The 24,133-nt window shown below is 41.5% G+C and overlaps 1 protein-coding gene across 3 annotated transcripts in view; it reads left to right on the forward strand.

Moving 5' to 3' along the window:
• The first annotated feature begins 3,783 nt into the window (after positions 1–3,783).
• Positions 3,784–24,133, forward strand: part of SLC12A2 (solute carrier family 12 member 2) — a 101,992-nt gene continuing 81,642 nt past the window's right edge. The window contains exon 1 of one of the 3 annotated variants that reach the window (XM_004384298.3): positions 3,784–4,659. In XM_004384298.3, the coding sequence (XP_004384355.1) occupies positions 3,922–4,659 (738 nt within the window). In that variant the 5' untranslated portion in view covers positions 3,784–3,921. The remainder of the gene's footprint in view (positions 4,660–24,133) is intronic. The other 2 variants (XR_002825317.1, XM_023738697.1) reach the window with 2 other exon arrangements.

Here is a 24,133-nt window from a genome sequence, read left to right on the forward strand (position 1 = left end):
TCATTATTTAGGGACATCTTTGATGTCAGACGGATCTTGGCTGAAAGCAGAGAAGACCAGAGAGATGTTTACCTGTTTTATTGAGTATGCAAAGGCATTCAACTGTGTGAGTCATAACAATTATGGATAACATTGCGAAGAATGGGACTTCCAGAATGCTTAATTTGTGCTCACGAGGAAACCTGTAGGTAGACCAAGAGTCAGTCATTTGAACAGAACAAGGGGACACTGTGTGGTTTAAAATCAGGAAAGGTGTGAATCAGGGTCATATCCTTTCACCATACTTATTCAATCTGTACACTGAGCAAATCTGAGAAGCTGGACTATATGAAGAACAGGGCATCAGGATTGGAGGAAGACTCATTAACAACCTCCAATATGCACATGACACAACCTAGCTTGCTAAAGAGGACTATAGGCACTTACTGATGAAGACAAAGACTACAGCCTTCAGTATGGATTACACTCAACATAAAGAAAACAAAAATCCTTAAAACTGGAGCAATAAGCAACATCATGATAAGCAGAGAAAAGACTGAAGTTGTCAAGGATTTCGTTTTACTTGGATACATAATCAATGCCCACGGAAGCAGCAGTCAAGAACTCAAACAACATATTGCATTGGGAAAATCTGCTGCAAAAGACCTTTTTCAAGTGTTAAAAAGAAAAGGTGTCACCTTGACGACTAAGGTGCACCTGACTCATGCCATGGTATTTTCAATAGCCTCATATGCAAGTGAAAGTTGAACAATGAATAAGGAAGGCCGAAGAACTGATGCCTTTTAATTATGGTGCTGGCAAAGAATACTGAATATACCACAGACTGCCAGAAGAATGAACAAATCTATCTTGGAAGAAGTACAGCCAGATAGCTCTTTATAAGTAAGGATGGTGAGACTTCTTCTCATGTACTTTGGCTATGTTATCAGGAGGCACAGTACTCGGAGAAAGACATCATGTTTGGTAAAGTAGAGGGTCAGTGAAAGAGAGGAAGACCCTCAGTGAGATAGACTGACACAGTGGCTACAACGATGGGCTCAAGCCTAGCAGTAATTGTTGAGGGACCGGACAGTATTTTGTTCTGTTGTACATAGGGTTGTTTTGAGTTGGAATGGACTCGCAATGGCACCTAACAACAACAAATAACATTTATTTGTGTGTTCCCTCCAACAGGCATCTCACAATCTCACACTGAGCTCCTAATATTGCCTCTACCCAAACATGTTCTTCACCATCTCCTTCCTCTCAGAAAACAGCAACAGCATTCTTCAAGTTGCGCTGGACAAAAACCTTGGATTCTCCTCCTTTCACACTCTTCATCAGCAAATCTTACTGCCTTCCCAGAATGCGACCACTTTTCCCATTATAATTGCTATTCACCGTGGTCCAAGCCACATAATTCCTTCCTGGATGGTTGTAATGCCTCCCAGCACATTTCCCTGCTTCTGTTTTTGCCTCCACCACTTTCTCCCTTCAATCTATTCACAAAAAGCCAGCTAGGTTGATCCTCTAAATATATGTCAGATCATGTCACTCCTCTATTGAAAACCTCCAATGACTTGCCATCCCACTCAGAGTAAAAGCCAAAGTCCTTCCAACAGACAACAAGGTGCTACACCTTCTGGTCATGTGTCACACCCTCCAAACTCTCTGACCTCATCTTTGATTCTTCCCATCTCTAAAGCAGCTCCAGTCACATGTGACTGTGTACAATTCCATGAACATGTCAGGCATGCTCCCTTCTTTTCTTTACCTCTGCTTGTAAACACTCATTAGAATCACTCAGTGAGGTCTTCCTTGGCCATCCTATGGAAAATCTCAACACTCCCATCTCACACACATACCTATTCCCCTTTTCAACGCACTTAACTGTAGCATGCTATATATTTTATCTGCTTAGTGTATTTCTCTCTCTCACACTAGAATGTGAGCTCCATATGAGAGAAGGGATTATCTGTTTTGCACACTGCTATGTCCCCAGAACACAAACAGCTTATAGTAACTGCTCAACATTTGTTCTGTCAAATAAATGCTCAATGAGAATAGCCACCAAATTAGCTAAGAAACTACACTGATTTTTCTGGCCTCTTCTGGTTTTCTGCTAATATTACTAAAGCTCAAAAGGTGCTTTAAAAACACTGGCGTCATGCTCCAAGAACTGTTCCTTCTTTCCATCTTTAAAATAGAGATAATAAAACGAGGTGAAAAGTTGTCAAGGTCAAATAAAATGATATGATAATTTTTAAAATATTGCCTGGTTACAGCTTTTATTCTGAGCACTTTCAAACAGCTTTGCAAACTCTGAGGATCTTTGATCATGCTTCAAGGATTCTGCAGAGAATGATATTTCCCTCTACAAATAAAAATTTAAAATACATATAGACAAAAAAATAAAAGAGAAGTTGTCAGAGAAAGCCATTCATTTCTGTTGTTTTTTACTTAAGAGTTTTAGTAGAATGTAGGTTAAAAATGGTTTCTGTTGCTAAGAAAATTGGAAAATAATTTATTTTTCCCTACACTTTACAGAAAAGACAACTGGCCTGCAAAGGAGAGGAGTACCTTTCTTCTTCTATGAAAACAGAGCAGTTCTTCACAAACCAAGCCAAGTTGAAACTTCCTGGTTAGTTATTGCCGTCTGTGTATTTGAATGCTGGGCTTCCAATCATTTTTGGAAACACCTCAAATTATAAATAGTTTTGAAACAAGAAGTTACAACAGGCCCCTTCTCATCTTCCAACATCAGCTTTTAAAATAAAGGTGTCATGTCATCGATTGTGTGGACACACCCACTGCATCACGAATGGAATTAAAGAACGGTTATGCAAATCTGCGCCAGGCAGTGTAAGTCTACGCCTCAAAGGCTGCACAGAGGAAATCCTGTCCCCTCCGCCCCCTCCAGGCTCAGGCCCCGAGCGAGTTCGGAAAGTAGCGGCGGCTCGGGGCCCCGAGCAGGCCTCCCGACTCTGCACAGCTCGCTCGCGCCTCCGGAAGCGCCAGCGCGCCCGACAGGAAAGCCTCAGCATCATCCGGAGGAGCGAGGGGCTGCTGGCGACTGCTGCTGGCTCCAGCCCGACCTCGGGTACCACGCGCCTGGAGGGGGGAAGTGGCTCTTTCGCCTTGCAGCATCTCGCGAGATTTCGCCGGCTTTGCCCAAGTACTGCGAGTTCAGAACTTAAAAAAAAAGCGAGCCGGCGAGAACCTCAGGAGCTGCCGCCGTGGTAGTAGCTGCTGCGAGAGCATCTGCTACCGGCACGCGCCCAGGCAGGGCCCGCCCACCCGTTCGTCCGCCGGGCCGGGCGCCGTCTGCAGCCCTGTAGCTTGGGCTGCCAGTCCACTGACGCGTAGCCCTAGAGAGGGAGGCGCCGGGGGGCCCGCTCCTCTACGCCGCAGAGGGGGGGGGGGGGGGAAGGAGGTGGAGAGGTGGGAGGAGGACGACGGAAGAGGAGGTAGCGGCGCGCAGATCTTCTCGGCGACAGCCGCGCCTGATCGCGTTGTACCCGCTGCTCGCGCTGCCCAAGGCCTGGCGCGACTGGCTGGACGCGACCCCTGCGCGGGCCGCTTTTCCGTGGGGTTGCTTAGGAGTGCCGAAGGGCACGGGCGCAGACTGAGCGCCCGCCGCGCGCTATTGCGGGACCGCGGGTGGGCGGGCTGAGGGGCGGAGGAGCCCCCGGCCCCGCCTCCCGCGTGCTGCAGCCGGAGCAGCAGCCACCGCGGCCCCGCCGAGGCTTTAAACAGCGAGGCCCGCCCCGCGCCCGCTTCACTCGCGCGCTGACTCGGCTGCTGGCGGCGGCAGGCGGGCGACGGGGAGAGCGACTCCTTCACCTGGTGTTGCGGCCGCGGCCACCGCCGGCCAGGGGCGCGGAGGGCGCGTAGCCCGCGACATCTGCCAGGCTCTCCGGCTTCGCCGGTGGTCGGGCGGCGATGGAGCCGGGGCCCACCGCGCCCTCCTCCTGCGCCCAGAGGCCGGTAGGGCCCGGGGAGACGCCGTCAGCCCCTGCGCTGGCGGCTGCCGAGGTGGACCTGCCCGGCACGGCCGTGCCCTCGGCGCCGGAGGATGCTGCGGCCGCTAGCCAGGGCGGCGGCGTGGTCCGCGGGGAGGGCGTCGCGGCGGCTGGGGACGGGCTGGGAAGACCTCTGGGGCCCACCCCGAGCCAGAGCCGCTTTCAGGTGGACCTGGTCTCCGAGAGCGCCGGGCGGGCCGCGGCTGCGGCTGCGGCAGCGGCGGCCGGGGCGGGGGGCAAGGAGACCCCCGCGTCCGTAAAGACCATTGAAGAGAGCGGGCCGACCAAGGGCAGTGAGGAAGCCAAGGGCCGCTTCCGCGTGAACTTCGTGGATCCGGCTGCCTCCTCCTCGGCGGACGACAGCCTGTCGGATGCGGCGGGTGTCGGAGGCGACGGACCCAACGTGAGCTTCCAGAACGGTGGGGACACTGTGCTGAGTGAGGGCAGCAGCCTACACTCAGGCGGCGGCGGCGGCGGCAGTGGGCACCAGCAGCACTACTACTATGACACCCACACCAACACTTACTACCTGCGCACCTTCGGCCACAACACCATGGACGCGGTGCCGAGGATCGACCACTACCGGCACACTGCCGCGCAGCTGGGCGAGAAGCTGCTCCGGCCCAGCCTGGCGGAGCTCCACGACGAGCTGGAAAAGGTGAGCTCGCCAGTCCCCTCCCTGCAGCTCCCTGACCACTGGTCCGCGCTGACCGCGGGATGTGGCTGCAGCCTTCGCTGGGTGAGGTGGCGGGAATGAATGCGCTCCACTTTCTGGCATATCTGGATTCAGCTGTCAAGGGTGGAATTGCAAGGAATGTAACCTAATCGCTTAAAAGTTTGCAGCGGGTTAGGCTAGTTAAAACGTGATATTGGAGAAGGCTGCATTTAACAACCGTCGCATCCAGTTAAATATCTCTTTTTACGCCTTTTTTCTCACCCAGCTTAACAGGTATCACCTCTCTGAGGGCAGTTGTGTTTGTGCCTACTCCCCTCCTGGAAAGGAAATGTTACGGAGGTTTAGGCGGTTTAGGCGTGGACGTCTCTTGGGAGAGAATGGAGCGCACCTGCCATATGTGCCCATTTTAAAGATCGTATAGTATGGCTTATGTACACCCATTAGGGATCCCTGGAGTGGGAACGTTGGTATTTGAACGAAAATCTTTGTGGTTTGTGAATTATTAAAGTTCAGTGCTTGCAGACTTGAATATACAAAAGATTATAAAAATCTTAAATCTTGGAACGTGCTGTTTCTGATAATGGCATAAATCCATTTTATTTATAATGTGAATCTTTTGGGAGGGGACTATATGCAAAATTTGGGGTGGCGGGGAGAAGGGTCTTTGGAAAAAAAAAAAAAGACAATTGGTTTTTCTATGAAGAATGTCCAGAAAGTTCTTCTGGGGTCTTTGCATAGCAGCTTTACTTTGTGAACAGAAAACCATCCCCCATTAACTCTTAATTTCTGTATTTCTATTTTTTAAGGTCACATAAGACTTCTCTTCAGTGTTTAAAATAGTTATCTTGAGATAACATTGGTGCTTTTGAGATTTGGTTAATATTTAGCTTTTTTATGAGTTGGTATTACCGTGAAGTCTGCATTTACAAGTGTATAATGACGACATTGATGGAATTTCGTGACTGCAAAGAGTTGGCACCACATAGGATGAAATGATCATAGTTTGACAGAGTTTAAATACTGAATGTATGTGATTTATTTTGGATATGATTTCTTTATTTTGGATATTCATTTCATAGAAGAGGATATTGTCCCAAAGTTTGATAATGTAATATTCATACGGTTTGAAATAATTGCAATAGTTACAGCTTCTTATTGTTCAAAAGCTTGACATCATTTAGCTCTAGATAATACTACTACTCTTACTCCATTGTGTTATTGTGTCATATCAGAAGCAAAAACAATTTTTTCCTTAACGCCCAAAATCCTTGTAGACTAAAGTAGATATGAAACAGGCAGGTTTTCTTTTCTTAGAGTGTTTTACTATTGAAAATATTACACAGATTTATTTCACCAAAGCAGAGTAGTTTAGTAGTAAAGCAGTCTATTTGCTTTTTAGAAAGTAAGTTTTAGGAAGTTTTTTTTCCGAATTGGAAATTTTAGAAAGGCCTTTTGTCTTTTTTTTTATAATCTTTTTTTTTTTTTTTAATTGTTGTACTTTAAGTGAAAGTTTATGATTCAAGTTAGTCTCTCATACAAAAATTTATACATACGTTGTTATGTGACCCTGATTGCTCTTCCTATACTGTGACAGCACACTCCTTTCCATCCCTGATTTCCCGTGTCCATTCAACCAGCTCCTGACCCTCTCCGCTTTGTCATCTCACCTCCGGACAGGAGCTGCCCATTTAGTCTCATGTGTCTACTTGAGCTAAGAAGCACACTTTTCACAAGTATCATTTTATGTCCCGTAGTCCAGTCTAATCTTTGTCTGAAGAGTTGGCCTTAGGAATGGTTTTAGTTCTGGGTTGACAGAGAGTCTGGGAGACGTGCTTGCTGGGGTTCCTCCAGTCTCAGACCATTAAAAAGTCTCATCTTTTTACTGGAATTTGAGTTCTACACCTACTTTTCTCCTGCTCCGCCAGGGACTCTGTTGTCTCTCCTGTCAGGGCAGTCATTGGTGGTAGCTGGGCACCATCTAGTTCTTCTGGTCTGAGGCTGATGAAGTCTCTGGTTTATGTGGCCCTTTCTGTCTCTTGGGCTAATACTTTCCTTGTGACTTAGAAAGGCTTTTTGAATTGAAGTATGTTACCTTGAACTTCTGTGATTCCTAGGAAGTTTTCATCATTTTAAATTGTTTTCTCAGTAACAAAGCTCTTCAAGTTCTCTAAAACTGTAGGTTCCTTAGGTGTTTTATGTTGTGTGTGTGTGTGTGTGTGTGTTGTGGTCGGTTTACAGTGTCTTAAACACAGCACCTGTATTGTTAGCTGTGTAGTAGTTGAAGAAGTCACCCAAACCCAGCAGCTTTCAGGGTTACTGTGAAGATTGGAAAAAACTGAACATAAAGGACCAAGCTCAGTGTGTGAAAAATAATGGCTAGTGTAGTTATTATTTCACCCTTGTATTTGTCCTTTAGGAAGTACAGTGTTAAACTCCAGGATTCCCTTTTAGATTCATATGGAGTGCTATATACTTAGGTGAACATAGTGTATAAAATGCTGTTTGAATTTTCATTGCTGCAACAAGTAGTCTAATGAATATTTTAAGAATTAAAAAAAAAATCTACTACTGAGGTCCTTTATGGCTGATGACAGAGGTAGGTTAGGTTAATTAAGCATAGAACCACACATTGAAGATACTTTTATGTAGAATTTTAGCAAGTGAATTAAAGAAACGTGTGATGTTCAGTAGTACATCATGGCTATAGAGATATACCACTGTTGCAGAGTTGGTGGGGAAGGACTGATGACATGGGTTGGCCAGATCCTCAAGAATTGGTCTTCACCCTGTCTAGATTGACTCTTAGCTTCTTAAAAACTTCTCTAATGCTTCTAAGTCTCAGTGAATCATATTATGTAGAATTCCTATAACATTAAATTCTGTTGCTTGATTATATGTTGTCATGTAGTAATCACTACGTGTTTAGGTATCTACCATGTGTCTGAATCTATTTAGGAACTATGGAAGAACAAAAGAAGGAAAAGACAAGCTCTCCAGAAACTTGTTAAGGGAAAGGACTGTACTGTCCACTTCTTTCCCCTTGATTTACTTTCGGTGTCCAGCACTGTGACTTTTAAAGGTATTTTGCCAAAATACCCAACCGAGCGGGAGTAGTTAAATAACAGTGTTGCATCTTTCTGTACTATGCAACTGTTCTAGAGCCAAGACTCATGAGTTCTCTGTTTATCAAATATTTATTGGAGAGAGGAGATGGCTTTTAGGTGCTGTCCACTTGGCTGTGGCACTGTGGGATGATGCAGTGATTAACAGAACAGATACTGCCTCTGCTTAAACAGACATTAGCCAAAGAGTTGCACAAATATATAGTTACAAATAATATTTTCAGTGCTACAAAAGAAAACTATAGAATGCTAAAACCAAAAAACCAAACCCATTACTGTCTAGTTGAATGCTAATAAGGCTATAGTGGGACATAATCTTGATTGGGATATTGGGGAGGCCTTTTTCAAGAACTGTGACATTGAAGCTGAGACTTGAAGCGTTAAGTTGACAATAAGGCAGAACATTCCAGGCCAAAAGAACAGCATGTGAGAAGGTAGTGAAGTGAGAAAGTGCTTGGTATGTCCCAAGAACTAACAGAAGGCCAGTGTAGATTTTATCATAAGTACAGTAGAAAGCTAGTGAAGAATTTTGTGTGAGGGAGTCACATGATGTGTTTTGTTTTAATACCTCTGGGTGAAGAATGGATTGGCTGGAGCAAGAATGGAAGTAGACGACCCAAGCTATTGTTTTGGTCTGGGTTAGAGATAATAAGAGTTGGTGGCAGAACTCATTGGATGTGGGGTGGATTGGATATGGCAGACAGAGGGAAGTTGACTCCAGGTTTTGGGCTTGAGTAACTGAGTAGATGGTGGTACTATTGCTTGAGATGGGAAAGACTGGAGAAGGAATAGATTTGGCGAGGGGAGAGGGGAGAATTCTGTTTGAGTAGTCTGTAGGACATTTTATTCCAAAAGTCATTTTGAGAAATGAAAGGATGGTGTTTATAATGTCATGGATGAAATCACTTAGGGAGAGTTGGTAGATTTGATAATTAAATAGGTTCCAGAATTGGGTGTAGAGAAACTCAGTCTGTTAGAGAATGATGTGCCACTAGCAAAGGAAATTTAAAAAGGAGCTGCCAGGCTAGTGAGAAATAGCCAGGAAAACAGCATCAGGGAAGCTGAGAGAAGAGTTTTAAAGGAGGCAGGAACTCTTCAAACCTGATGCTAGGAATTAAAAAAAAAAAAACTAATAAAAAAATCAAACCAAAGTAGTGATTTCTGTTTCTATTTAAAAAAAAAAAAACCACAAAAAACAGACATGAAAGTAGAGAGTTGACAGAGAAATATTTGATGGACAACTTCAGAGTATGTGATACAAGCTATGGTTGATAAATGTGGAAAAGTCTAGTGGTGGGCAATCCATAATAATCCCTGCTGGATTTAAAGCATTATTAAAACAGTTTTAAATGTCAGTTACCTCTGCAGTTGTCTTTAGTCAAGTCTTCGTATGTGGAGTTGCTCGTTCTTACATTAATAAAAGGGGGAAGTTAAAGGGAGCAACTGTACTGAGTGTCTTTTATGTCTCACCCAGCTAGTTTTTTTTTAATGCCTAAGAAATAGATCTTATACACATTTTGCTCATGATAAAATGGGCTCAGAGAAGCTGAAAAAATTGCCTAATGTCGCTGTCATAGAAAGTGTTGCAGCTGGAATCCATGCCCAGGTTTTTCTGACTCCATGGCCAGGACATAGTAGGTCCAGGTTATTATCCCTTTCTTCTACCTCAGACCTGCTCTCAGCTGACAGGAATGTGAGGAGAACACCTTAAGGATTATCACCATCACCTCTCCAGCTTGGCCTCCTAGAAGTGGAATAAGTGTGTAATTGAGAGAGGCGGAGGATGTAGTGATGATGTAATTATTTATTTATATGACTGTCTGCTACTATATAGCTTGGGTTTCCGTTTCCATTCTTGCCCTTGCCAACCCATTCTTCACCCAGCAGCCAGAGTTTGGCTCTCTCACACAAAACCCTACGGTAGCTTTTCTCTTAGTTTCTTAGTACTGCTGTAAGAGAAATACCACAAGCGAGTGGTTTTAAAGGACAAATTTATTTTCTCACAGTTTAGGCGGCTGAAAGTTTGAATTCAGGGATCAAGGCTTTGGCTAAAGGAGAAGACTTGCTCTCTGCAGGCTCTAGGGGAAGAGCCTTGACTCTTTCTGCTTTTGTAGCCCTGGTGTTCCTGGGGTCCTTGACAGTCTTCATGTGACATCTGTCTTCCCCTGTTTGTGCTTGCTTGCTTCTGTATCTCTGCTGTTCCTTATAACTCAGGGGTGATTAGGTATAGGGCACACCCTGAACTGATATGGCCTTATTAGCATACCAAAGAAAACCCTATTCCCAAAGGGGATTACTTTCTCAGGTATGGGGTTAGGATTCCAACATGTATTTTGGGGGGACACAATTCAATCCATAACACCTTCCTATTGCATTTATGCATTTATGCATTTACACTGGCCTTCTGTCTTAGTTATGTAATGCTGCTATAACAGAAATACCACAAGTGGATGGTTTTAACAAAGTTTATTTCCTCATAGTCAAAGTAGGCTACAAGTCTAAATTCAGGGCGTCAGCTCCAGGGGAAGGCTTCTTCTCTCTGTTTGCCTTCTTCTCTTTTGTGTTCCCCCAGACTAGGAGCTTCTCTGCGCAGGGACCCCGGTCCAAAGGATGCGCTCTGCTCCTGGCACTGCTTTCTTGATGGTATGAGGTCCCCGTGTCTCACTGCTCACTTCTGCCTTTTATATCTCAAGAGATTGCCTCAGGACACAATCCAGCCTTGTAGATCCAGTCCTGCCTTACTAACACAACTGCCACCCATCCTCCCTCATTAACATCATAGAGGCAGGATTTACAACATACAGGAAAATCACACAGTACCAGGAATCATGGCCCAGCCAAACTGATACACACATTTTTTGGGGGACATAATTCAAACCTTGATACCTTGTTTTAGTTCTTTGGACATACCAAGCACTTTCTCACCTTGATACCTTCACGTATGCTGTTGCTTTGGCCTGGAATATTCTGCTTTATTATCACCTTATTGTTCAAGTCTCAGCTTTAATGCCACACTTCCTGAGCCTGTGTCTCATTCATCTCTATACTTAGAGAATAGATATTTAAGAAATACTTGTTGAATGTGTCTGGGTGGGCAGTTCCTCCTACTTGAAGAACTTTATGTAAAACACTAAACAAGTTTACTGACTTCTCTAATGCTTGTAGCTATTTCTCTGAGAAGGCTATGTTGATTCCTGGCCAATTTTGCTGGGGCTGTACCACTCAGTCATCTTGCCTGCTACATCCCTGCCAATGGCTGCTGAAGACTGGCTTACCCATAATTACCATGCATTCCCCAATTGCACACCAGCTGACTACCTAGGTAGAAGGAAAGATAAATTTGAGGATTTAAAATGTCACAGAAATCTGCCCACTGCTAATCATGATTGAGTTCTTGTAGGTGCATTTGTGTTTATACTCGAAAACATTTTCAGTCTTGGGAGACTGCTATCTGCTGTCTCAACTTCCTCACTTTTCACTTTTCATACTTCTCTAGTATGGCTTCTACCCCATCATTTCACCTAAATAGTTATTGTTAATGTCACCAGTGACCGCCATCCCTATCACCAATTCCAGGAAACATTTTTGTTTGTTTGTTTCAGCAACATTCAACTTTCTAGTTGCTTTTGATGTTTTTTGAAGTCGCCTTGTCACTTCCTTGACTTCCATGACACCATTCTCTCTTAGTTTTTTTTCTTTCTCCTTCTCTGGCTCTTTCAGCCCAGTATCTTTTGCAGTCTCCTTTATTTCTATCCTGGCCATCCTCAAGACTTAATTCTGACATTTCTTCTTCCTCTTTCCACTTTTTTTCTCTCCCTGTTCTGACCTTATAGGGAGAGAAAAAAAGAGGAAGAGGTCTCAGAATTAAGTCTTGAGGATGGCTAGGTTAGAAGTACACTGCAAAAGATACTGAGCTGAAAGAGCCAGAGAAGAAGGGGGAAAAAAAAAAACTGAGAGAATGATGTTACTCAACTGTTTAGCCTCGTATGTGTGTGAAAGCTGGACAATGAATAAGGAAGACTGAAGAAGAATTAATTTGAATTGTGGTGTTGGTGAAGAATAGCAAATATACCATGGACTACCAGAAGAATGAACAAGTCTATCCTGGAAGAAGTACAACCAGAATGTTCCTTAGAAGTGAGGATGGCGAGACTTTGACTTACATACTTTGGACATATTATCAAGAGGGACCAGTCCCTAGAGAAGGACATCATGCTTGATAAAGTAAGGGTCAGCAAAAAAGAGGAAGACTCTTGACAAGATGGATTGAAACAGTGGCTGCAACAACGTGCTCAAACGTAGTAATGATTGCGAGGATGGCGCAGGACCGGGCAGTGTTTCATTCTGTTGTACCTAGGGTCGCTATGAGTTGGAAGCAACTTGACAGCATCTGACAACAACAACATGCCATATTATTTGTAGGCTAATGACTCAAGTTTTTGTCTTGTACCCAGCCCCTTTTCTGAGTTCTGGGCATCCAGTGTCTGCTTGACATTTCTTAATGTCTCAGTGGTATCCCAGAATCACAAACTTAAGATTTTCTCCCCCTCCCTCCAAAAACAAAACAGCTCAGGCCCTTTCAGTGTGTCCTGTGTCTCCCTGAATGGTACCACTATTCATCATATTGTACAAGTAAGAAACCTATAAGTCATTCCTGATACTTTGCCCTCACCCCTCACATCCACTTCACCGCCAAATTCTATCAACTTCCTAAATATTTTACTAAATATTCTTTACATTTTTATTGCTGTCATCCTAGTTCAAGCTTCAGCATCTCTTCCTGCAATAGCTTTCTAACTGGACTCCCCTATTCACCATGCTCTTCCATCACTATTGTACCCGAATCGATCTTTTAAAAACAAAACCTGTCACGTCATCTCTTGGCTTATAACTGGCTATGATGGTTAAGATCGTGTGTCACCTTGGCTGGGCCATGATTCTCAGTGTATATGTGTTCATTCCCGTGATGGAATCTACCGTGAGTAGCCAGTCAGTTGAAAGTGAGTTTCCTTGGGCTTGTGGTCTGCATCCAAATACAAGCAGACGTTCTGGCTTTTTGCTCACTCTGGATCCTGCAGCTGCCTCCTGTTTATCTGATCTCCGGTTCTTGGGACTTGAGGTATCAGCTTATTTGCCAGTCTTGGAATTCATGGATCTTCACAGCCTGTGAGTGGAAGCCCTTCTCTCTGACTTGCTCATCTTGGGTTTGCCAATCCCTGAAGTTACATGAGTCAGGAGAAGCCTTGTGGTCTTGCCTGCCAGTCTTGAGATTCATTGATCTTCACAGCCTGTGAGCAAGAGCCCTCTTCTCTGACCTGCCGATCTTGGGTTCGCCAGCCCCTGAGGCTACGTGAATTGGGAGAAACCTCTATCCTGATCCACAGACTTGGGACATTCTAGCCTCTACAATCACATGAGCTGTTGCCTTGTTATAAATCTCTGTATATATTTATACGGTTTACTGGTTTTGCTTCTCTGGAAAACCCAGCCGAAGACACTGGCCCTGCATAATCTAGCTCTAGCCTACCTCTTCTTTAGTGTTTCAGTTACTCAATGGCACAATGCTTCCTTTGACCACAGGGCCTTTGTACATGATGCTATCTGTGGAAACCCCCCTCCCCCACACACATACTGTTAACTTTTCCGTTTATAAGATCTCACCCCAATCTTCATTTCCTCAGAGAGGAAAGCTTCACCCCTAGTCTAGGACAAACCCCTTTTCCCTTAGAGCCCTTATTTCAGTTTGTAGTAGTATATTTATTAATGTGGTTATTTGATTCTTGTCTCTCTCCCTTAGTTGATGTGAAACACTATGAGCAACACACTATGTTGTTGCTCACCGTTATGTTGCTAGTGCCTTGCAGAGGCCTGACATAGTGGACTCTGAATTAATACGTGTTGAATAATATAACAAATTCTTTATATAAATTAATATAGTACAAAAAGATCTTAAACTCTTTTACATACATTATGTTTGGTTTTTTTTAGAATTCCTGAAGAACATTTGACAGGCAAATTACTCCATTTTGCACATTGGGGATTTGGGGCCCAAAAGGTCTATGTTCAAAATTATAGGACCTGTAACTCTCAGAGCCAGGGCTGGAACTTGGAACAGGCATTCTGTCTACCAGTTGGTATTCATTCCAGTATCCTTCGTTTAATATTATTCAGACTCCTATTATTTAGGTGATTTATTCGTTTTTGTTGTTTTATTTTAAATACCCATGGTAGTTGTTTATTTAGTCCATTGAAAATAAAGACAGAAAAGCTTGGGACTACTCAGTTTCCTTCTCTCTTTTCTTCCTTCTTTCCTTCCACATTGTCATGGATTGAATTGTGTCCCCCCAAAAGTATCTGTCAACTTGACTAGGCCATTATTCCCAGGATTGGGTGGTTGTCCACCATTTTGTGACCTGTGATTATCCTATGTGTTGTAAATCTAACTATGAGTTGGAATCGATTCAAAGGCAATGGGTTATGATGTTAATGAGGCAGGATTAGATGCAGTTCTGTTAATGAGTCAGGACTCAGTCTATAGGATTAGGTTGTATCTTGAGTCAATCTGTTTTGAGATATAAAAGAGAGAAGGGAGCAGAGAAGAGAGGGACCTCCTACCACCAAGAAAGAAACACTGGGAGCAGATTACCTCCTTTGGACCTGAGGTCCCTGCATGGAGAAGCTTCTAGACCAGGGGAAGATTGATGGCAAAGACCTTCCCCCAGAGCCGGCGGAGAAAGCCTTCCCCTGGAGCTGGTGCCCTGAATTTGGACTTCTGGCTTCCTAAACTCTGAGAGAATAAGTATTTGTTAAAGCCATCCACTTGTGGTATTTCTGTTATAGCAGCACTAAGTAACTAAGACACACATTAAATAGTCAACACTAGTTTAAAATGGTTAAATTTTTCTTCTAATTTTGCACAGAATTCTACCTCAAATAAAGGTGTCCATAAACTGCTAGACCCTCAATATGTGTTTGTTAAATGAATGAAAGTAATCTCTTTCTATCTGAAAATGGATATCTCACTGGAAAAGCTTGTGAAGAATTTCTTAATGTTGTATAAAGCATTAGAATTTCCAAAGCAATCTTAAGTTTCATATTTGCATTTGTTCTTCGTAATGATCTTTGGAGTAGGTGAGTTTACAGAAGGTCTTAAAGGAGCAGTCTCACTTTGCAAGGTTGTGGTTTGCAAAAGGGCACATAGCTAATACTTGGTGGAGCTGGATGTTTCTGAAACCAAGTCTTCTGCCTACCTATCCTTATCTCCTGGTCCAGTGATTCCCAAACTTCTAAAAGGAATCCCCTAGGGAAAATTACAAGATTTCTCCCATTTCTTACCCAGTAATATATGTAATTTTTAAAGGTTTCTGGTGATTCCCAGAGAGCCATGTTTGAGAACCAGTGTAGTGTCCTAGACCATATTGAGACTCTTCCACCTTGGTTGTCCCTCTGACAGTAGTACAGAGTTACTTCCAAATGTTTTCAAGCTAATAGTTTGTTGATATTAACAAGTTGTGTGGAATTTGAAGCGAGGCATAAGTTACACTATTTTTAATGCATTCATGGTAACTCAGTCTTGTTGAATGGTTAGTAAAGAACATGATGGGCTAGGTAGAGGACTGAATGACTGCAGTCAGCAGTTCTGACTTGGTTCATTGTAAAGTCACATGTCACACCATCCACTTTTATCTGTGGCACTTGAGTTTTGAGCTTTGCATTAATTCCACGGGATATTAATAGAGCATTGTTAACCAGAGCGGATTGGATTCCTGTAAAACAATACTTTGTTTTGAAAGAGCAGTCTGTATGGGGAGAATTACACTGAATACACCAATCACCGACAGCACGGATAGGAAATGTTGGTAGCTTTGGGATGATATAATTGGCTAAACAAACAAACAAACAAACAAAAACCCATTGCCATCAAGCTGATTCTGACTGATAGTAATCCTATAGGACAGTAGAACTGCCCCATAGGTTTCCAAGGCTGTAAATCTTTACGGAAGCAGACTGCCACATCTTTCTTCCATACAGTGGCTAGTGGGTTCCGACCACTGACATTTTGGTTAGCAGCTGAGTACTTAACCACTGTACCACTAGGGCTCCCTCATAATTGGCTAGTACTTGAAAAAAATTGTTAGAGTAAGTCTGAAACCTAGCCACTTTGACTTTTAAATTGACATGTATGCACTCGTTTTTAGTTGCTTGAATGGCTGTTTCATGATATTAACACTTTGATTTACCTTAGCAATAAAAAGATGCTGTTAAACTGTATGAGAAATATTAATCTTCAGAGTGTCTTTACTGATATTTTAGTTCAAAAGTTTGTTCCTAGGATTTCAATAGCGTTTTTGGGTGAACTTTAACATTTTTAAAGTATAATTTTGGGTTTCTTTAAATCAGTAAATAAGCTGCTTGTAAACAAACCAATAAATTTTTGTACCACAGTGCCTTATAAGGATCTAGCTATCATTTACAGTGATTTAATTTTCTGAAATAAAGCTGGGCCCAGAAGTTTTGCTCTGTTTTCATGTCAGACAATCTAGCGTTAACCTTAGCTAGCTCTGCTGAAATACGCATATCATTTGCCATTAAGGGAAATACTGAAGGACGAAATCTACCACTTATTAAGCATATTCCTTTCTTAGTGCCAAAGGAGTTGTAAAACATTTCTAGTAGCGTGACCATTAGTCTTCAAAGCCACGTTCTTTGCACTATACCCTGCTGGCATGCTAATGTTTTGTTGTTGTATTTGTATGTGATGGTCAGTGTTTTTGTTTTATTTTTCCAGAGGTAGTCTTAAGCTCTACCAATATCAGATTATAAGAAGGTATGTAAAAGAGTCTAAATTAATGATTTTTTACAGTGTTTGCATGTATTTGTTCAGTATTAGTTTTTTAAATTTATGACATGGGCAGTTGTAATAATAGATTATTCGTCATTTATAATGCCAGAATTTACTGAGCACTTACTGTGTTAATGTCAGGCAGTGTGCTAAGCATTTAACACATTTTCTTAATCTTTTAAAATTTCTATTTTTATTGAGTAATATAGCACAGAAAAGGGTATAAAACATAAATGTATAATGTATAGCTTTAATTATTAAGTAAACACCTATGTAACTATCACCCTGATCAAGAGATACAACATTGCCAGTACCCTAGAAACCCTTTATGCACCTCTTTTTAATCCAGCACACCCCTCCCCCCCGCTCCGCAACACACACACACACACACACACAGTAGCCACTGTCCTGACTTAATAGTGATCACTTCCTTTAGTCTTGGATCTTGCTTTGTTTTTCTATGTTTCTTAATTTTTATCACCTCTATGTATTCCTAAGGACTATGATTCTAGTTTTGCTTGCTTTGAAACTTTATATAAACAGAATCATGTAGTCTGTTTTTCTCTGTTATCTTTTGCTCAATATTATGGATGTGACATTCATTTATTCTATGCGTAATTGTAGTTCATTCATGTTTATTCTGTTTATCTTCCATTGTATGAATATACCACAGTGTTACTTACTTATTCTGTAGTTCTGGGTGTTATAGGGTCACTGTGAGTCGGAATCTACTCGTTGGCATTGGGTTTTATGGGTGTTTGGATTGTTTCTAGCTTTTGGCAATTTTAAACGTTGCTGGATGAATGATTTTATACAGGTATCCGGGTTCATGTAAGTGTTGTATATCTCTAGGTAGCTGTAGAGTTGCTGGGTTCCACTTGAGAAAATAATGATCAAGCTTTTTTCAAAAGTTGTGTTCCAATTTATAGTCCCACCAGCAATGTATTCTGCCAGATCATCATATTTTCTCCATCTTCTCAAACAGTATGGGGTAGGTGATATTATCATCCCCAATTTACAGATGTGGAAAATGAGGTCCAGAAAGGTTGAATACTTTGCCAGATTTCACATAGCTAGTGAGAGTAGCAGAGCTGGGATTTGAACCCAGATCTGACTTGGTAGAAGACACTTCTTATTTCACTCTGCTATTTCAGGGTATTATTTGTAAAACGATTGCCCGTAAAAGCTCAATATTCATTCACTATATCTTTGATGAAAATGACCAGAAACATCTGTGCTCTCGGAGATCTTCCATGTTAATACATACATATTGAAGCAGTGGAGGAGGGAGCATAGATTACAAAAAAACAAGTAAATAAAAAAGATAATTACACAGTGTGATATCTGCTATGAAAGAAGTAAAAGAAACACTGATAAGAAGAAACTGAGTGGCCTGGGAAGGAGGCTACATTTGAGCTAAAACCTAAAGGAAGAGAAAGAAGCCAGCCCCTGTCAAAGTACATTATAGACATAGAGAACAGCAAGCAAAAAGTTCATCAGAAGAAATATTTTAAACCGCTATTTCAAGGGGTGGGGGTGGGGGGAACCTAAAAACTATTATTTCAAGTTAAATGTTATAGTTAGAAATCTTTCAGTAATTTTCTAACTTAAAGAGTAGGTGTTTGAGGAATGATATTCATTAAAAGAAATAGGAAAGTGGTCTGTGGTTGGAAAAATCCAAGAACTTTACTTTAATCATGTCAGATCTTACTATATATGGTAAGAGAAACATCGATGACAAATTCAGATAATTCTATGGATAATTTTATTTTCCAAGCCTTCCTAAAAAGGCATGGATGCACAGGTCAAGAGGTCAAGAGGTTGCAATGGGAAAGCATATGAGGAAAGAAAGCCTGGTATGACCTGGGGCACTGATTTAAAAAGACATGCTAACTTGGACTGCACATGAGGGTTTTTTTAATTGGAGAAAGAAAACCCTAGATACAGAGAAACTGAATGACTGGACTGGTTTACTTCTACAGTAACCTCCAAAGAAACCCTCAGTGTTAAATAACCCATAATAACTGTAGTGCACAATTTCATACTTAAACATTTGACATGCCCCAGAAAGGCTCTGTCTGGACGCTATAGAACTCCCTAGGTTCTCTATGAGTCGGAATAGACGGCAGTGGGGTTTTTTTTTGGTGGTGGTGGTGATCTGGTACAGTTGTCTATAGCAATTGTGTAGAGCAACAGTTTCATAGACACTGTAGATCCTGAGGGTATTTCTACAAAGATATAAAAGATCCTCTCTGGTGCCATCCAGTGCAACCTCTGCTGTCATTTTTACGAGGACCATGTTAGAAGCCTGTAGCTTCTGTAGATTTGAAAGCAGAGCATCTTAGTCATCTAGTGCTCCTGTAACAGAAATACCACGAGTGGATGGCTTTAACAAAGAGAAGTTTATATTCTCACAGTCTAGTATTCTAGAAGTCCAAATTCAGGGTGTCAGCTCCAGGGGGGAAGGCTTTCTCTCTCTGTCGGCTCTGGAGGAAGGTCCTTGTTATCAAGGAGCTTCTCAGGTGCAGGGACCCCGGGTCCAAAGGATGCTCTCTGCTCCTGGTGCTGCTTTCTTGGTAGTATGAAATCCCCAACTCTCTGCTCGCTTCCCTTTCCTTTTGTCTCTTGTAAGATAAAAGGTGGTGCAGGCCACACCACAGGGAAACTCCCTTTGCATTAAATCAGGGATGTGATCTGAGAAAGGGTGTTACATCCTACCCCAGTCCTTTTCATCATAACCCAATCGTCCTTCGTTAACCATAGGCAGAGGTTAGGATTTATGACACGTAGGGAAATCACATTAATCACAAAATGAGGGAAAAGCACACAACACCAGGAATCATGGCCCAGCCAGATTGACATACATTTTTGGAGGACACAATTCAATCCATGACACAGAGTAAGGAGGGAAAAGATAAAGCAATGTAGAGCATCAAAAATATTTTGGTGAATTTGAGCAGGATAGTTTCCTGAGCTCAGTGATTTGCCTATCTTTTGTACCCTTACCCAAAATAGTTTACCTTGGCTCATGGTAGTATTAGAGATTCTACTATTTAGAAGATTATGTGCTCTGCCACAGTGATTAGCTTCGTGAATCTGGGTAAGTTAATCTCTCGAAAGGCTGTTTCCTGATTGGTTTAGTCAGAATGGATAATACTACCTACCTCTCAAGCATGGGAGGAGCATTCAGGGAAACGGGATTTGTAGGCATATAGAAGAGTGTCTGACACATAGTAAGTTTTCAGTAAATAGTGGCTGTTATTAAAGCAGACAGATTATGAGGGTCTTATGTGCTACCTTAGGTAATAGGTAACCAGAACTTAGATTATGTGCAGCTAGTTATCTGTGATTTTTTTTTTTTTTATAAGAAACTTAAGTTTTTTGAAGGCAGAAAAGACTACTATTTCTAGATATCTTACAGTATTACTTAGCACAGAATGTCTGGTGTATATCACGGTAAACTTGAATTGGTTTGGATTCTGTGCCAGGATTCTTCCCACTCCCCAAATATGCAAAGCCAAATTATTTCCCAGCCTACAAACCAATTCTTATCCAGAATTAAACTCTTGAAGAATCATGGAAAAAAAAAAATCAGCCTTTTCCATGTTACATTTTCTAAGTGTTTGTGTAGTTATAGAAAACAGTAAGGGAATATCTCAGAAACAGATGGAAATAAAGTGTATTTAACTAGGAAGGTAGTTTGTTACACTATTAAATAGACTTTTCCATCTTGCTTTTCATTTAGCATAGTTATTAATTTAGGATAGAATGTAAAATTTAACTCCTGGAAGAGATCATTATTTTGGTTTTTGTGATCTTCTTTAATGTCAGACTTGTATTTCACCCCAGCCTGTACCCCCTGTTCTTCCTCTGTTTGTGTTGGTTTTTTGGTCACTTTAGACTGTGTGGTAACGTCTGATTTACCATGTAAAAAGGGGCATCAGTTGTGATTGGGGTCCAAATTTTATTTCATAAATCAAAATGCTAGCAAGCTTTTTCAGTATAGTTCTCTAGTCTTCCTTTGGCTGGGTAAGTAATTGACACATATTTTGAGACAGTAGGAAAGCAATTAATATTAGCAGCTAATGCTTACCAGTACACATAACTTTGTCTTATTGAAAAACTAAAACTTTCTCTTATGCGTACTTTCTTCTTTTTCAGCTTTCTTCATCTTCAGTAAATAATCTTTATTTTTTGTAATCTGAAATAAGATAGATAAATTATTTTATAAGACAAATATAAAATTTATCTGTATAAGATATATATGTAATATTTGTTTATAAGTATTATCTTATGGATCCTCACACTAACCCTGTAAGTTAGTGTATTAGTTTAAGAACTACTTTCTAGTTCCAGAGGTGGTGCTAACAGAAAATTTTGTTCCTTTAAATAAATGGACCTTTACGTAGAAGCGTAGACTCACCATTGGTCCATAAAACACGAGCAAACTTTAATGCTATATCTGTTTCAGAGAAGCATTGTGGGGGAGAGGATCCCTAGTTTCCAGAGGGATGTCAGCTACTCACTGGCAAGGGTTCTGGTTCTCTCATACCGTGGTGGAGCTGAGCTGCTCAACAGGTGGAACTGGAACAGCATAGACTAGGCACTGAGTACATGTCAAGTCCCAGGGAAATGGCTGCCCTTGCTCTGAGGTGTCAGCTGTGTGTAACCTTGTTCTTGAAGAGTGGTCAGGCATTGAAAAGCCAGGCCACCTGTGCATAAATGTCCCACTAATTCTTTTGAAATATGTAGAAATAAGCGAGTCACGTAATTGTGCTTATGAGGAACCTGTACATAGATCAAGAGGCAGTCATTCAAACAGAACAAGGGAATACTGCGTGGTTTAAAGTAAGGAAAGGTGTACGTCAGGGTTGTATCCTTTCACCATACCTATTCAGTCCATATGCTGAGCAGATAATCCGAGAAGCTGGACTATATGAAGAAGAACGGGGCATCAGGGTTGGAGGAAGACTCATTAACAACCTGCGTTATGCAGATGACACTACCTTGCTTGCTGAAAGTGAAGAGGACTTGAAGCACTTACTGATGAAGATCAAAGACCACAGCCTTCAGTATGGATTACACCTCAACATAAAGAAAACAAAAATCCTCATAACTGGACCAATAAGCAACATCATGGTAAATGGAGAAAAGATTGAAGTTGTCGAGGATTTCATTTTACTCTTGGATCCACAGTCAACACCCACGGAAGCACGAGTCAAGAAATCAAAAGACGAATTGCATTGCACAAATCTGCTGCAAAAGACCTTTTTCAAGTGTTGGAAAGCAATGATGTCACCTTGAAGGTTAAGGTGCACCTAACCCAAGCCATGGTGTTTCCATTCACCTCATATGCATGTGAAAGCTGGACTATGAATAAGGAAGACCAAAGAAGAATTGATGCCTTTGAACTGTGGTGTTGGCAAAGAATATTGGATATGCCATGGACTGCCAAAAAACGGAAGAAGTACAACCAGAACGCCTCTTAGAAGCAAAGGTGGCTAGACTACGTCTCACATACTTTGGACATGTTATCAAGAGGGATCAGTCCCTGGAGAAGGACATTATGCTTGGTAAAGTAGAAGGTCAGCAAAAAGAGGAAGACCTTCAACAAGATGAACTGACACAGTGGCTGCAACAGTAGGCTCAAGCATAACAACAATTGTGAGGATGGTGCAGGACCAGGCAGTGTTTCGTCCCGTTGTACATAGGGTCACTGTGAGTCAGAACCGACTCGATGGCACCTAACAACAGTAACAGCAACAAGCCAGTCATGCTCTCACATTTCAGAAATGGCACTGGCACTTAAATTTAAATAGTTGTATTATAATCAGATTGTATCAGCTGACTTTACAGGCACCTAGAAGCTTCAGCTGCTTTAGGTGCAGTCTTGTTTCAAGTTGATTTTTATTTAATGAGCCTCTTGACCCCTAAGGGGATGCTCTTGGAAGACTTTTACCAAGACAGGTCTGTAGGCATAGATTAAGTTGTTTTCTCGGTATGTTTTTGTTTTATTGTAGTTAATATATAACAAAACATTTGCCATTTCAATATTCTTCGCATGTACAGTTCAGTGACATTAATTTGTTTGTCATGTTGTTCAGTTATTACCATTACATTCCCAGATGTTTCCATTACCCTTAACAGAAGCTCAGTGTCCCCTAAGCAGTGAGTCCCTCTTTTTGCCTCACTCCCACCTGCTCCTGGTTGTCATCTGCTGTCGAGTGGATTCTGACTCATAGCGACCCTATCGGACAGAGTAGAACTGCCCAATAGGGATTCCAGCACTGTAATCTTTATGGAAGGTCTTTTCTTTCCGCAGAGCTGCTGGGTGGGTTCGAACCTCCGACCTTTTAGTTAGCAGTCAAGCTCTTAACTGTCGTGCCACCAAGGTTCCTTACTTGCCCCTGGTAACCACTAGTAAACTTTGGTTTTTATGCACTTGCCTATTCTAGATATTTCATATAAGTGAACTTGTACAGTATTTGTTCTTTTGCACCTGAGTTATTTCACTCAGCATAATGTTTCAAGGTTCATCTGTGTTGTAGCATGTATTAGGACTTCATTTCTCTTTATTACTGAGTAATATTCCAATTTATGTATATACCAGATTTTGTTTGTCCATTCATATTTTGATGGACATTGGTTTATTTCCACCTTTTGGCTATTGTGAAAGTGCTGCAGTAAACACTGATGTCTAAGATTGTTAAGGTTTTTAATTGTAATTTTAGAAAAATTGCATAGTTTTTCCTAAATATTGATTTTTGTCCAGTATTTAAAAAAGAAATTTGGTTTTATCATAGGTTGTGTCTAAAAAACTCAAGAAAGTTCTCGTGTTAGGGAAGAAACAATAGCTCTATAATATAAGAATTTTTCACTGAGAAATCATGAAACCAAGTCACTGTATTGTAAGTATTTTCTCTTTAATCAAGCAGAATTGAAATATGACCTTTGATATGTAAATGATACTTTAAATTGGTATATCAAAAGATAATTTTTGGATGTTGGAAAACTGAAAAAAAAAAAAAAAATTAAGTTTCTAAAACATTCAGATGTAGGAAAAAATCTAAAATCAAATCTAGGAAAAAATGTAAAATATATTTTAAACCCTAAAGCATTATAAAGGATTTTAATTTTTAACAATTTGCTATATTTCTGGTTGGAATCAAACCTGTGGCAGCTAACAACAACAACCATATATTTCTGGTCAGATACACTTTTTCAATGGGTAGGTGTTCCCTGAATCCTTCAGGAATTAAAAACTAGATCCAGAAAAGACAAACTATATCCTTCTCCTTTTTGTTCAGAGAAAAGTCACTGTTTATAGCACATTGACAATTTCTTTTTCTGCTTGGTAAGTATGAAAATCGTAAACATGAAACATCCAGTGGCAACATCAAGTGGACATGTTTACATACAGGTTTGAAACTCAGAGGGGAGATCTGGTCCGGGAATGAATGTGAGCCATCCTTTGACTTAACACGTGTACCTC

Source organism: Trichechus manatus, unplaced genomic scaffold (genome assembly GCF_000243295.1).
Source record: "Trichechus manatus latirostris isolate Lorelei unplaced genomic scaffold, TriManLat1.0 scaffold00121, whole genome shotgun sequence".
In the NCBI taxonomy this organism is placed as follows: domain Eukaryota; kingdom Metazoa; phylum Chordata; class Mammalia; order Sirenia; family Trichechidae; genus Trichechus; species Trichechus manatus.